At 29.2% G+C, this 16360-nt stretch overlaps 1 protein-coding gene across 1 annotated transcript in view; it reads left to right on the top strand.

Annotated features, from left to right (window-relative positions):
• Positions 1-8332: 8332 nt before the first annotated feature.
• Positions 8333-16360, top strand: part of LOC129960030 (MOB kinase activator 2-like) — a 309147-nt gene continuing 301119 nt past the window's right edge. The window contains exon 1 of the mRNA XM_056073052.1: positions 8333-8500. Within this exon, the coding sequence (XP_055929027.1) occupies positions 8496-8500 (5 nt within the window). The 5' untranslated portion in view covers positions 8333-8495. The remainder of the gene's footprint in view (positions 8501-16360) is intronic.

Here is a 16360-nt window from a genome sequence, read left to right as displayed (position 1 = left end):
CGGTATAAATTCGTGCAAATTTCAAAAAATCATAGTAAAATAAGTAATGCTCGAAAAAAATTGCGGTTTGCTGGAATATGTTCAGAGAGCCTTTGGATTTTGTTATTTCCATTAAAAAATATATTTAAAAATGACCGATAGATGGCGCTCACACGTCATACCGAGACGGTTTATGCAAATCAGCATAGCTATCAAACACAAGGCTGGACATGGATCTTTCATTCGACTCCAGTAGCATGCTATCGCTACGGGATCGAGCATTAGTGGTTAAACTGTTCTATAAGAACGGTGAATCCGCGACTGAAGCATTACAACAGTTACGGACGGTGAAAGGAATTAAGGCGAAGGAAAACCCAATTTCATTGAATGGGATATTGAATTCAGTTCGCCGTTTTGAGGAAATGGGAAGATTAGAATATCGTCCACGAAGTGGCAGACCATCCGTCAGCGCTGACCGCGTCCCTGTTGTCCAAAGGCTCATGAGAAATGTGGCAGCCGAGACTTCAACGGGGAGTTGCAGTGCGCGTGAAGCAGGTAAAGTAACAGGAATTCCGGAAAGGTCGATACGACGCATTCTGCACGAAATCTTGAAACTGCATCCGTACAAGATAGAGGCATTTCACCAGTTGTTGCCAGCAGATTGCGAGAAAAGACAAGCCTTTGCAACATGGGTGCTCACACAAAAAGGACGTGACCCAGAATGGTTACTGAACATCATGTGGACAGATGAATCCCACTTTTCATTGCATGGTGACGTCAATACGCAAAACAGTCGTATCTGGGCGACATCAAACCCTCGTGCGTACACGACCAAACCACTACATTCTCCACATGTGACTGATTGGTGCGGTTTGACTGCGTCCTTCATTCTAGGCCCTTTCTTTTTTGAAGAGCGTTGTCTTGTATCGGTTGGAAAACCTGTTCCGTCACTGCAGAACACTATCTTTGGCTTTTGCGTGACCACGTTATTCCTGCTTTGCAGCAAAGACGTGCATTATCTTCCATCACCTTCATGCAGGATGGTGCCTCGCCCCACGTTGCTAGTTCCGTTAAGACGTTCCTCCTAGACACATTCACTGAGGACAAAGTGATAAGCCGAGAATGTAAGACTGAGTGACCTCGTGTCTACCGGAGTCTGAGTCTCGTGTCTACCGGAGCTCTCCAGCCACTTTGATGGAACTGAAAGATGCCATTCAATTGGTCGTTGGTGGCATCGATGTCGACATTTTACACGCCTTACTTGCTTAATACCTTGTGGTGGTGGTCATGTTGAGCATCTTTTGCTTTAAAATAAAATGTACCATAATATTACTGTGCTCTGTTTTCCTGATTATCCTAAACCGTCTCGGTATGACGTGTGAGCGCCATCTATCGGTCATTTTCTAAATACCCTTTTTTTAATGGAAATCACAAAATTCAAAGGCTCTCTGAACATATTCCCGCAAACCGCAATTTTTTTCGAGCATTACTTTTTTTATTATGATTTTTTGAAGTTTGCACGAATTTATGCCGCACCAGGTATATCATTATCATATATCATTATGATCAAAGGCTTTATAATTATATATTATAAAAATGCTATTAAAATTTAAAAATCGTTTCAAAAGCTTTTAACGAAATTTTGCTATCCTTGTTCAAAAAATGTTTGATAAATTAATAGTTTAAACTACTAAAAAAAGATTTAAATAAGAAATTTAAACTGATATTTGTCGGAAAATTTTGATGTATTAGGAAATATATAATCAGTATGCATTCCATTGATCTTGTCAAAACCAGAATAAGTTTGTTAAGGATCTCTGAAGCTAATGTTTTCCTGGGGTCGGGGGGGGGGGAGACTCTGAAATATTCACATATAACATTTGCTTCGATTTGTTTGTCATTATCTTCTAAAATATAGTTTCAAAAGCTTTTACACGACTCAACTGCAATTGCATTAATAATTTTTTTATAACTGCTTATAATATATTGCTTTGTTTTAATAAGTAATTTAACTGCTCTGCTTGAATAATTAAGATGTTTTGAAAAGCGGCTAAACTATATTAGTTCAACAGTGTCTTATACATAATTATTTAGGCTTAACTTCAAACCCCATCCTGGCACAACATTTTTTTCAGAAGGGAGGGGGTGAATATGAGGATTGTAATTAAAAGATTATGATGGGGCGCTGTTTTGGTATTTGACCTGGGCGCTATTTCCTGTAGGTACGCCTCTGCTCAGCATGCAATCAACGTAAAATTCAAGGATCTAAAAATGATTTCTACTGTTTGAGAATGAGTCAGCAAAGTGCACATTCATGTGTGAAATCATAGAAGCCACATTCTTGAGGCAAAAATTGAAAACGGAACTTAGTTTTTAAATATTCCTCATTACTTATTAGAGAAAAAAAAAATCATATTTTTTCTTTTAAAAATTTTAAATTAACACAAAAACAATTAGATTGGGAACTTAAAATTACCATTTCATCTTTTAACTGTTATTCATTATATGTTATTATAAATCATGTAAAATTTTCTTTAAAAAACTTTAAGCATATGCAGAAAACTATCGAATGAATTTTCTTTCAATAATTCAGAAATGGAAATTAATAAATATTTATGATAGTTAACGAAATTTGCATTTTTTAATTTTTAAAAACTGCGTTTGTTTGTTTCCATACTTCATAAGACGCCTAGAAACTATCTTCAAAAAATCTTCATCATCAACAACAAAGAAGTGCTTTATCTTACAATACATAAAATACATTACTGCTTGTGGGAATACAAAGGTGAAATGGATATGTAGTCAAGCAGGAAACCAAAATACGCAGAACTCTATTCAAAACAATGTCAACCCTTCGACATGAGATCAAGGGGGGGGGGGGGTCAATATCACACCATTTTCTCCATGAATGGAGAAAAAAGGGCGTGACACTGACATTCCTTTAGAAAAAATTTCTTTTTTTCTACTTTATTTTATGACAGCTGAGAATTGTTGACTTGTGAGTTAGTGAACGAAAGCAAATTGGATCTCATTAATCTGCAAACAAATTTAAAATAAATAAATCCTTAGTAAAATATTCTGAAATTTGAACGAAAGTTGAAGAAGAGTACAACATTTTTGTAAATCAGAATAAATAAATAAAACACAGTTGCCTATTTGATTCAGAAAAAAAAAAAAAAAAGGATATACATCAGCGTCTTCGTACGCCATATCTCCCTCGGTTAATAATAATATTAAAATCATAAGATATTGCTAATCATATATTGCAACTTATTTAGACAAAGTGGTTTTGATATATCGATTTTTCCAGTATTTTGTAATTTTTTATATTTTAGAAATTTTCCAATTATCAGTTCTTTTGAAATTATTTATTGATCTATTATATTATTTTCGTTTCTATTCATGTTTATTTTCTCTTTCGTTTGACCCCTTTCATCTTCATTCGGATTCTTTCTTTCTCACTTTATTTTTTTTAGAGTAAGGGAATAAAAATTTCGTGAACTAGTCTACAATGCAAAAAAGATGCCGCCATCTCAGCAATGCGATATAATTTTGAGTCCCCCCCCCTTCCAAGTCTCAAAGCAACCGCCTCCAAAGACCGTGCGGAAAGTCACCACCGAGAGACATGGAATCTCGATTTGGAAAAACTGTGTTCAACTTGGCAGGAGGCGAAAGCCTACCAGAGCAGCAGTAATTTCAGAGGTAATAACGGCTGAAAGCGTCAAGTCACTGAGGAATTGTCAAGTCCGCCAGTAATGCACGTGCTACGTAACGACAATTAATCGTATCGTACGAAACGATGTCGAAGTTACTGAAAAAATAGCATACCTTTTTTCTTACAAGAACAACCACAACCATGGATTACTTGTTATCGACATTAAACGTCTCTTATTTTTTGAAATGACTTGCCTGAGATGATGTCGATGACTCCTGGTCATGGTCCTCTCGAGTGATGAGGCACGGTTGGAATTGTGTGAAATTCACACAAATCCACTACATTCACCTAAAATTCCCATCATCAACAAAAATGGAAAAGAGTAATAAAGAAGTAAAAATAAGACAGGACATGAATTAACAAGCAAGAGAAACGCAGATCGAATCGATTCGTCGTATAGCCCATGAAAGCCCACTTCACAATTTGATTTGAAGGGGGGGGGGCTATTTCTCCTTTTCACTTTAGAGTCGTTGAATCTGCAATCAGAGCAAACCCGTCCTGGAACAATATCATTTCTTTTCTCTCCCATCCAGAGTTCGCCTTCGTTACCTCGCCCCTCCCCCTTCTAACTATCCCAATGGAGGTTTATTAGTTTTAATTTCTATTCTTACTACTTTGATAGCAGCCAATCTGCTTCACTGAACATTCAATTTCTTTATTAAAAGTGACTCTTCGAAAAAAAGAGAGAGAGAGAGAGAGCTAGAGAGAGAGAGAGAGAGAGAGAGCTAGAGAGAGAGAGAGAGAGAGAGAGCTAGAGAGAGAGAGAGAGAGAGAGAAAATGGGTAATTTTTTAAAACGTTATTCAGATGAAAATTTTTATGAATGACAAATTAGTCTTACTTATTGCAAAATATGAAACGTAACGTGTAAAATGAAAGATGGGGATAATTTATTATAAATCTTGTTTGTTATTTATTTTTGGTAGAGCGTTGTCGAGTTGATTGGGTATGGATAGAAAAGTGTGCGTATAGGGTGGAGTGGGGACCGTTTGATACTTTTATCTGCTAAATCACGACTTCAACACTTACATGATTTTCTGTTGGCAAAACTACGAAAAATTTATATCACATACTGCTTACTTAACATTTTTTGAAATGCAATAAACTTGGTATTTAGGTTTGAAATAAAGAGTCTTATGCTTCTTATGAGTAAAGTAGCTTTTTTTTAAAAAAAAAAATTGCAATATAATTTTTTCACCATCGTTAATTTTTGTGCTGATGAGCCGCTATTGCCTATAGGCCAATAATATAATTTTTGTCAATAATTGATAGTGTTATTATTTCATTACAAACCAGTTAACTCAAAGGATTGGCTTGTTTCACAACATTGCTGATAAGGGGGGGGGGAGGGGGAATGCCGTTGTTGGAAAAATGTACTTTAGAGAAAAACGATTCCTTACTTTTGTTGTACTTATAGTAAATCAAAACAAAAATAGCAATCCATCTAACCGGTTGCTTTCTTTTGCCAAGTGAGCCTGTTTTTCAGGGTGAGTAAGCTGTTGGAATATGTAGAACTTAGCCTACGTCTGATAAGCATAATTTGACGTGTTGCTGGACTTAGTGTAAGCCAGTCATCATTATGAAACTCATGCATGAATGAACACGTATGTACACGAATGAACACGTAATCAACAAACAGACAGTTGTTTATATTTTTTTAGCTTTAAGTTGCATTTTACGAGTTTATTTTGGATAATATGAAAATTTTGCACAACGGGTAGGCTTTTGTGATATATTTAGTATAAATTAATTGAGTTAATGAGATGTTAATTTATATAATTAAAAACAAGAAGCAATAAATATGTTTATATGAAATATTGAAATATTTATATGAATATGAAAATATTTTAATGACAAAAATTTTATACACATTTTTTAAATTATTGCTTATTATTCGATAAATTACAAAAGAAGATATTAATTCGATATGAAATGTTGTGCTATTTTTGTATTTTCAAAAAAAAATCTCCTGCAGTAAGAATCCAAAAGACTACAGATCTTGGTTTCAAATTACCATTTATTTTGAATTAATTTAAAATTTATTTTGCGTCAATTGGCAATCTGTATAAATTATAAAACAAAAAATGTCTTTCTGCTTAAACATCAGCAACCTTGTTTGAATTCTGAATAGAGTAAAAAATTAAAAATATTTACATGTTCAGTTATTAAAAATAAAAATAATAAACCAGTTTATTTTTTATAATATTTGTGTATAAATACACAAACGGTTTATCTTCCCATTTTATAAAAAGTTTTTCTTTAGTTAGAAATTAAATGACTTAAGTAAGTTTTAGACTATAAAAAGTTTCTTACATAGGTCATCACATGTTAGATCTCTATTTGTTTTTTTAATCTGATTCAAAAATCCTTTAAATATCGTTTTTTTTTTTTTTTTTGCTGTGACAAGGAGTTTCAAGAATATTTTAGAAATTCAGTATATTCTTGAATTAGACTGGGATAAGAGTCAGCCAATGAACCGCTTAAATCGGATGAATAATCGGATTTGGCGCCAAATTTAGCCGCGTTTCCGATTTAAAAAAAAAAAAAAAAAAAAAAAAAAAAAAAAAAACATTGATACAGTGGAATATTTTTAGTACGCCGTATTGTCTTGATTTAATTCCTTTCTATACATTTCAGGGATGAAAATGTCTTTATAACGTCACATGCGTCGTCTGAAACCATAGAATTCAAAATGAAACTTCACGATAATCAAAACAGAAGAATAAAATTTCAGTCTTCTATGTAAACTTCCTAAAAAAATTCAAGGACAACAAGAATGATAATTCCAATTTCTTTTCAGTTGTAATAAAATGATATAAAACATATTAATATATCTGTAACGGTTAAAGCAAAAAATCCGATAAGTATGAATTGTCAGTTATTATTAATAATCACAGTTATTAGTTAAAATAATAATCAGTTTATTACATTGAATTAATTACATTGCAGTATTATTACATTGCTAAATAATAAAAACTACGTTTATTACAACTTTTGTAAAAAAAAAAAAAAAAAAAAAAAAATCGAGAAAGCCTCTATATATTTATTTAAAAAGGGTTATTACAATATAAGTAATGTAATTAAAATGCATATTGTAATTCAATACTTTATGCCGCTTTATTATTTTGAAATGTCACAAGAAAGCAGCGATTGATAAATATACTGACGATTTGTAAGAATATTTATAGGTAAAAAAAGGAGAATCATAGTAGTTTTTTTTAAATATATAGGCTGTGTCTGCTTGCAAATTATTCCTCCTTTAAAGTAAAAATACGTTTCTGAGTACCTTTGTTCTCGCACATCAATATGCAAATCCTGCGCAGCAAATTTGCTAAAAAAAAAAAAAAAAAAAAAAAAAAAAGAATAAAAAACATCTGGAAAGTAATCAGAAAATAAAATTAAAATTTGAACATAAATGCTAAGTTTACTACTGTACGTAAAAGCTATTTCTCCTTTATTTTTTACGAAAACAAGTCTCTGTTTGTTTTATAACTTTTCTATAAAATTTCTCAAATTATTTAAAAGTTTACTGCAATAGGAAACTTCTAAAATTAAGGAAATTAAAAATGTATTGATAATTCAATTCTCCCAATTTTTATATCGAAAACTTAACTGTAATAATTTCCTTTTTTTCTCGGTACAAATAATTTTTGAAAATAGCCATGGAAATAATTACCAAGAAAAGTTAATTTTTATATAAAGAACTTAGAAAAACTTATTAATGTATTGAAATGTCATTTTAAAATGAAAAAGGAAAAACCGTGTACATTGAAAATGTCTGTTTATTTATTTTTATCTCATTATGTCTTACAAACAAGGAATTAATACGCATTGTTTTACGTATAGTTAGTTCAAATAACATTTTTCGTTTTGTCGAAAAATAGTTTGGTACGTATACAGAGGTAAATAATATAGCTTTCCACAAATTTTTGTCATGACAGATTCTGCATTAAGTGTTATTGCTGGAAGTAATTAGCAATGAGGACTTTTAAGCTGATTTGAGAGCAAACGTCAAACATAAAAATTGTTTATTTTTTGACATAACAAAGTTGGGGAGGGGCTTTATGACTATGCTCTTACTTAAAAGATTTTTTTTTTTAAAATTCACTAACATTTTCTTGTCTTTTTGATACCAAATAACATTAATCGAAGGGTATATAATTTTTTAATATTATCGCAAATAAAAAAAAAAATCCTTGCTTCAAAAATTTATAGTTTACGGACTTATTTTACTATCTTATTTTATATTTTTATGCACAAGAGACTTTCTGAAATCTTTCTAGGCATTCATGATATTTTCTTAATTTTGTAGGATGAAATAAAGCTTATTTATCAGATTTAGCATTTACATTTATTTCTCACATAACATTATGATTATTTTCTTTTAATAGCTTGTTTAGACTGGCTGCATAACATATAGAATTCAAAAATCATGTTGTCTAATAATCTAATTGAATGTAATTCTGCGGTAATTAGTCTTGCTATTTGAATGAAACAGTAACGCAGCATTTTGAATACAGTCTGCCTAAACAAAATAGATTCTCCACCGTACATAGATTACTGCGTGATACTACTGCCACCTATTGACTGAATTGCGCGTTGTTACTTGCGTAGAATGATTCGGTCGCTCATGTTGAGTTGAAGTTTACGCGCCGTTCTGTTGACATCTCTTGCTAACAGCTAGGTGAAAGTAGTCGGTCATTGTTGCTTTAATTTTTTTTTATCTTGCTAGTGTTTGCCTCCAATCTGCATCCAAGCTGGATAGGCTACCAGAATATCTTCGGGACACCGTGGACTGGTTTATGGGGTGAGTGTGCCTGTGTGGGATTTTTATTTAAAAAAGAATTAGAACCGCACTGTTTAAAAACATCACAGGTGTATTTTGGAAAAATCTGATCTTTTCAGAACACATTGAGCACGGTTCTAATGTCTTCTTCCATCATCAGTTAGGATTTCAATCATTTTATAACATGGATGGCTCTGATGTGAATTTTTGTAATTTGTGTAGGGACAATAAAATTAATTTCCCCTATAGATTATGTTAGGCTTAATATTGAAAATATTGTTAGTTTGTTGGTGATCGATTATTGTTGTAAATAAAGGTTGCATGTTTTTTTTAGTCCCGAATAAAATTTTCGTAGTGAAGCCCTTTTCAATTTTTACTCCTCCGCAGAAGTTTTCTGTAATGATCTGTATTCGGTAGATCCTTAGTTCATGTTTTTGTTTACATTTTATTCACGTTCTATTTTCCATCACTGCAGGATATAGATATATAAGAAAATCCCTAGGATGTCTCTGATGCATTTTGTTCTGATGATTTTATTTTTAACGCTATAGTAATCGAATAATGCATTCAGTAAATATTTATTTGCTTACAAATAATCATCCTCTGATGAATTTTTTATCAAACAAATAAAAGTCTACTCTTTACATTAATGTCATTTAAATTTTGGGTCTGAAAAGGGTGTCCTGACTCATTTGTATCCCGGAATTTTGCTGACAACGTCTTACAATCGATTGATATTGAAGTGTATAATTATTTTCTTTTGGGAAATATTAAAGATTTTTTTTAAGAATTTGAACTTTGCTGTTAAAACAAATAAAATATGTAATTACAAAAAAAGAAACCTTATGAAATCGCATATTATTTAATTTGCCGTTCGTTTTATAAACTGTAAACAGACAGCACTCATTGATTTCTTAACCTTACAGAAGTTTCTATTCATTTCTGGTGCTATGTTATTTTCATGAAATTGCTGGTGCTGAGGGTTGTCTTTCTAAGTGATATACAGCATATGCTTGACGGTTGTATGGATGACTAAGAATATTATTGACTTCAAATATTTTTTATGCTGTTGTTAAATCTTTTTGTATATCTGACGTGTTGTTAATTTACTTTAATTATTTGTACTTTAAGACTATAATTAAAGTGAAAGTATTGTAAAAGTATATTTAAATATGATAGCTTTCACAAAATCATTCACATGATAGTTAAAACTCTACATACTGTGCTATCATTATAAAATTTAGTAATTTAAGATGTAATAATAATGCTTTATTTTATTGCCTTTCTTTATCAAATTTGTTTCATTTGGCCTAAATAAAAATATGCCTTAAATAAGCATACATAGAGCATCAGTTTTAGAATAAAATTTTTTTTTATACCTCTTAGAAAAGTTGTCTGAATCTGACTTTTCAAGGTCAAGCATTTGCCTGATTAAGACTTACTTAGATTTATTTTTAAAAATTAAGATGATCCTCATACATTTTGAACTTTTCATACTTCTAGAGTATGGAACATCTCAACTTGACTTACTTTTGCATTGTAGGAGATACTAATTTGAACTGTTAGATAAGCTTGAGATTGAAAAGATTCCAGTTTAATTTGATATAAATCACCATCCCCCCAAGGAAAGAATATATGTTTTCACATATAAGGCAGGCTTTGCTAATCTTATGGCATTTTTTTTTGTCCATTTTCATTAAATTCCATTATCTTTGGGAGTTGTATAATTTTTTGAGAATTTCTAATGTTGTAGTATTATCAAGCATTAATTTCATGTAATATTTTTGAACTGATATTATAGCTTTTTTTTTGAAATCTAAAACAAATCTTAGTTCAGTAGCATAAATAGAATGAATGTTTTTCTTCTTTATATTGAAAATTTTATAAATTCTATAATTATATATATTATTTTTTTTATTTTAAATCTTTTATTTTTATGCATCATTCGGTTTTGTGTTCACTATTAACAAATGTCTCGAAACTTATAATGATGATTTAAGATATCTTTTAAAATTTTCTTTTTCAATTTACATGGATATTCAATGCTTTCCTTCCTGAATGCTGAAGTTTATCATATATATATATATATATATATATATATATATATATAGAACTAAACATTTACTTTAATAAGAGGGTAAAAAATTCAATCCTGACAGCATAAATAATGGTGTTTCTTTGTAAATATTTTAAAACTGATTAATTTATGAATTTGTGTGATATTACAAAGTTTTTCTGACCTATCACTGCCATTCTTTTTTTACTTTGTAGCAAAAAAAAAAAAAAGTCTATGGTCAATGTCATTTCTTAACTGTTTAAAAACTAAAGGCGGTTGTATTAAATACCATGGGATATATTGATTCATTATTGAAATTTATTGAGATGTTATTCTTGTGCTGTAGTTCTATGATTATTTCTAAACATTGAGGTTAGTATTAAATTCGTTCAAAATGTTTTAAACAGTAATAATTGCTGTATCATTCTATAAACAGAATATTATCAATTAAATAAGGAAGAAAAATATCTAGTTTTGCCTTCATTACATAAATGGCAGATTAAAACTGTAATAAAGTTTATTTTTCAATATATATTGTTTGTCTGAAAAATATAACCTTTTACAACAGCTTGTATTTCTAAATGTTCTTTGTAGGTTTTTGGAGATTATGATACAAGTTTTCGATGTGGGATAAATAAATCATAAATGGTGTTTTGAGCATAATAATCAAGTATTGTATTTCATACAGTTGAATATAAATTTCAAGGAAATCTTTATTTAAAAATTTGAGTATTTAATTTTTGATAATGCTATAAAAAATTTTTATCAAAGGGTATTGACTATTTTTCTGTGATCACCATTGCAAAGAATAATTTATATAATTTTGAAATAACTGTTTATAATTAAGAATTTCAATTTAATTGCAATGAGTAAGCAGCTGTTGCATTTTTTTTTCTTTAGCCATACAAAATGTTACTGCTTATTCTGAAGTACATTATCAGATTTTCAAAATTATCTTATAATCACAAAATTATCAAACAAAATTATATTGTTGGCAAGTTGATTTGAAGGAATGCAAATAAATTTAAATAATTTACATTTTTAAACTGCTTATATAAATTAATGTTTGTGTTTTTGAAAATACCCATAAGTTAAGCATTATTTAGCTGTATGGAATGCTTTAGTGGTTAGTGTATTTTAGTTATTTATGTTTAAATCTCCACTTTTTACATAATATGTAAATAAAAAAAGGAATGAAATGTGTTATTAGGATGTCAAGAGATTTTTCCAAAATTTAAAAGTAATGTTGGATATTTTTCAAAAACTATTTCATTGTTAAAAAATTAAAAACAAATTATTAATTTGTCATAATTAATTTCTTATTTTGATTCAAGTTGATATATAGATTATCATTTAAATATATCATATTTAAGGTGTATGGTTTTTTATTTTTGCTTATTACTTTCTAATATTTCTTTATTGGAACATTATGTTAATAGTACTTTGTAAAAACATATGGTTGAATTAATCAAATTTTGATTTGTATTTTTGAAAATAAACTTTAAAACTTTTTTTATATTTTGTCTCTTTCTTTTGTGAAGCATGGTTTTTTTAGGTAATTGAATATTTCAATGTAAAAATAAAATAAAATAAAAAAAGAAATTGGTAGTCGACACTTAGCTTGTTGAAATTACAGTGCAATTTATTTTTAATGCACTTTATATTTTATTCTTTTTATACGATTATACAGAAATATTTATATTCTAATATTCTTTACGACAATGATTTAAGTGCAAGCTAATAAACCACAGCCCACCTTTGTCGATTATGAAAAGAAACTCTATTTAATTTGCTTCTTGAACTTATTTGTAAAACAAAGACAATTAGAAAAAATATAACTAGTAAATATCTTATAATTTTGAAAAATTTACATTAGTTAAATGAAAAACTTAATACTTTGCACCATCAGTGATCACGTACTATCTCTTCCATGGTTTAATTCATTGGTTAACTGAAGGAATTTTTTTTTTTTTTTTTTGTTTTGTTCACACAAATATTTTAAAAGAAGGTCTATCTGCTATCTTATCCTATTTGCTAAGGCATGAAATTTCTTTAGTTATGTTTTTTTGTGATTTTTTTTGCAGTGTTATGCTTTTATTTTATGTTTATAGTATCGTGGTTCTGTCTTCTATGTGTAGTGTCATGCCAGTGTTTTTTGTTTGCAATGTTGCATCTTTATGCCTTAACTGTGATGTCAAATTTGCTTTATTATGCTTTTCGTTTCTTTGGTGTAATGCCTTTAATTTTTAACATTAGTATTGTGCTTCTGTGTCTTTATGTAATTATTTGAAATTTTTCTGGAGCTTTACATAATTTCAAATAAAAAGTAAAAACTATACTTGTTTTTCATTGAAAAGATTCATTTACTAAATCTTATTTAAGAGTGCCCTATTATAGTATGCCAGATATATTGAAGACAGAATGTATGGAAAGTAAAGTAAAGTTTATTTTTACAATAATAATTAAAAAAAATGGAAATTTTAAAATTATTTACTTTAGTTTTTAAACAGTCTCTAAACATCTTATTTTGAAAATGTGACACATTGTAACACACGAATGTGGTTGACTTAATACTAAATTTTAATTTCTCTTTTTTGATTTATGCTTAAAGACAATTCCCACTGCATTATGATTTTGTGGTAGTGGATTTAAATGTTGATTAATTAAATATTCTGTCAAAATTACTCAAGTTATTTTGCATTTTGTCTTTTCATTATTGCTACATTCTTAGTTAGAAACATTTGGTACCTTAGAGCCTTCATTCAACAAATATTTTTGTTTTTATATTGAAGTGATTAATTTTTTTAATATTCTGCAAAGTTTGATTTGTATTTAGCTCAGAAAAAAGCTCCATCTTAATTTTTAATAATTCTAATTAAAAGAATGAAAGTGGTATTCCCAGACATATTACATTAACAAGTGATGCGTTGAGATGAACTATAATTGAAATTGTGTGATATTTGTTTATCACATAATTAAAGAAAAAAAAATGGAAAAGAATTAAAGAAAAAAAAAAGAATGGAAGAGAGTTAAAGAAAAAAAAGAGATGCATTTTCTTGCAAGTCATTTTTGTGTTTGAAATAACTGACTAAATTTAACAATGAGAAAACAGCATTGCAATAAACCAGGAAAAAAATATCAAAACATTTTATCTTTAGAAAAGTGTTTACCCTTTCTATAGTGTAATAATTTATTATGCTGTTATCAGAGAACTCGTAGATGTGAAATATTCAGTAATTTTTTAAGATTAAAATATGAATCAAAATATGGATTTAAGTATGTGTTGTAAATAAATATTTTATATACAATTTTATGAACTTGAGTTCATATGAAAATTTGTTCTGATACTTTATTTAGATTGATGCCCTTTGATTGATTTAAGTTTAGAAATCTACATTTTAATTTTTTTATAGATATTCTTTGTTTCACTCTTTCAGAAAAACAGCAATATTTATATTTGCATTTGATGTTTTTTGGATTTCAAAACTAAGTTATAGTACAACTTCATAGAACTTAGTCTTTTGATTAATCCTGTTATTTGAAAAATGAATATTTAAAATGACTTTTTTATTTTAATATGTGGTTGGTATAAAAGTATAAAGATGTTTCTTTAAAATCTTTTAATGTCATAGAGTTTCAGTTCAATATCCTCTTCTTGAAACAAATGAAAAGAAGAATTTTAATTTTTACATATGTTGTATTTTGAACTTTTACCTCTAAGCACCATTTATGAGAATCCACTATAACCACGTACATGAAAAGGGTTTGCATTTATTCATCCGACTAGAAGTACCTGCACAACATGATTCATATTTGGTTCTTTGTCAAGTGAAGATTGAAAAGTTTATGTGATACATTAAGCCAATAACAATCTGTAGCAAAAAAGGAATATTCCTTTATTTTCCCATTTTCTACTTCAGATTTGCAAAGAAAATCTTAACTTATCTCCAAGATAATTAAATAGAAATGAAAAAAAAAAAGTATCTCGACCTTTCTGTTTTAAATTAAGGGAAGGCGGGAATGCTCCAGTTATTACTTTAAAAAAAAAAGAACTTAAATTTTTTAAAAATTGTAACCTTAGATGTGGAAGTAATTCATAAAGTGATAAAAATTTGAAATGTAAAATTTTTTAAAAAATTCAGTGCATGATAGTAGACTTTTGAAACAAATTTCATGAAAACGATAATTGTTTGTTTGTGCATCAGTTTTGTTTTTTTCGATAATCGGAAATAATATTACGCGCATATGCGGGTGAAAAAGTCACCCAATACAACATACACACACAAAAAATTGTTATATTTTACTTTCGGGAGTTTAAGCGCATTGATTTTCTATCATGTCTACTTGCGTGCCGAATCTCATGCCTGTTGTTGCGATTGATTTGTGTGAGCACCGCACACGGGCTCGCCAACAATTTTTTTAAAGAAATATTATTCTATACCAGCGAAGGTATATTTTCCTACTAATTAGTTGTGGTAAGTGAACTGAATTTTTAATATTTTTCAGAAATGCTATATTTGAAATACATGGAATTTACATTAATAATATCATTTTTTTAATAAAATTGTATATTAAAACATTGAAACACCTGCTTATGAAAAAACATATAATTGGCATAAGTCATTGACTCTTTATTATATTAGCTTAGTAAGCTTCATTAATGTTAATTTCTGCTTGTTTTCTTTTTCGCATGATGCAGATCAAATGACCAGGCATTACGCGTTTCCGTGGAAATGCGAATTGCAACGTTTTCGGAATCGAATTTTATCATTTTTGAGGTCAATAAATTTTTTTTAAATTTGAAATAATTCTACTACATTTTTAATATTGCAAGCACTTTTTGTATACATTTATTCAGTTTATTGTTTAATTAATTACATTTATTTACTTCTGGCTGCTTGTTTGGCACAATTCATTATTTTATTGAATTCAACTTATTTTTTTGTTCCCTATCTCTGTTATGTCTGAATAATATGCTTTTAAAAGCATGTCGATTTGTTATAATTCTAGTTGAAAATATAACCGTAGTAACGTAAATATAATTTTGAGTTGTCTCCTAAGTATAAATTTGCACCCACTTTGATTTTTATAGGGAAGGGGTGGGGGCTACATGTTGTAACTTATACATAAAAATTAATCTTTATATTCACTAATATTATACAAAATTGAGATATAACATTCCGAACAACACTGCTAGTTTTTCACGAAATTCTCAGTATTCAGTGACATAATACAGCGACCTTGAACCATGTATGTCTACTAGTCGATGGATTTGTCAGTTGAATCATTTCATTCCATATATTCATACAATCCTTAATTTTTTTGTTTAATATTTGATTAATTAATGAAAATTTTAGAGGCGCAAGCTATTTTTATCATCCACTTTGTTAGTCTTCTTTCTATGCCTTTTTCAACCGAACATTCGCGAAATCAATCACTTTGTGCGAAATGTTTTATATTTATTGCAAATGGGTTAATATGTCAGCGTGGAACTTTCAGCAAATGGACAGAAACATCGAGCAAATGTGTAAAACTTTTTAATTCTTCTATACATTTATTTGCTTTTAATTATCCAGGATTAACGTAGATTACAATACCAGGTCCTAGATAAAGTCAATGGGAATGTTCTTCTCTCGAATCTCTCGTATGCTTCCATGATATTTATAATATAGAAAATCCAATGTTTTGGAAAAGTATAATTTCTCGTAGAAAAATGTTATCCAAAAATGGGCATAGACCCGAAGTTTGGGTGTAGCGACCATGTACAAAATTTCTCATCATTTCTTCATTCTTTTACGAATGTTATATTCCCAAACACACAAACT

This window comes from Argiope bruennichi, chromosome X2 (assembly GCF_947563725.1).
Source record: "Argiope bruennichi chromosome X2, qqArgBrue1.1, whole genome shotgun sequence".
In the NCBI taxonomy this organism is placed as follows: Eukaryota; Metazoa; Arthropoda; class Arachnida; order Araneae; family Araneidae; genus Argiope; species Argiope bruennichi.
Note: the sequence above shows the minus strand (reverse complement) of the source record. Positions and strands in the feature narration are given on the sequence as shown.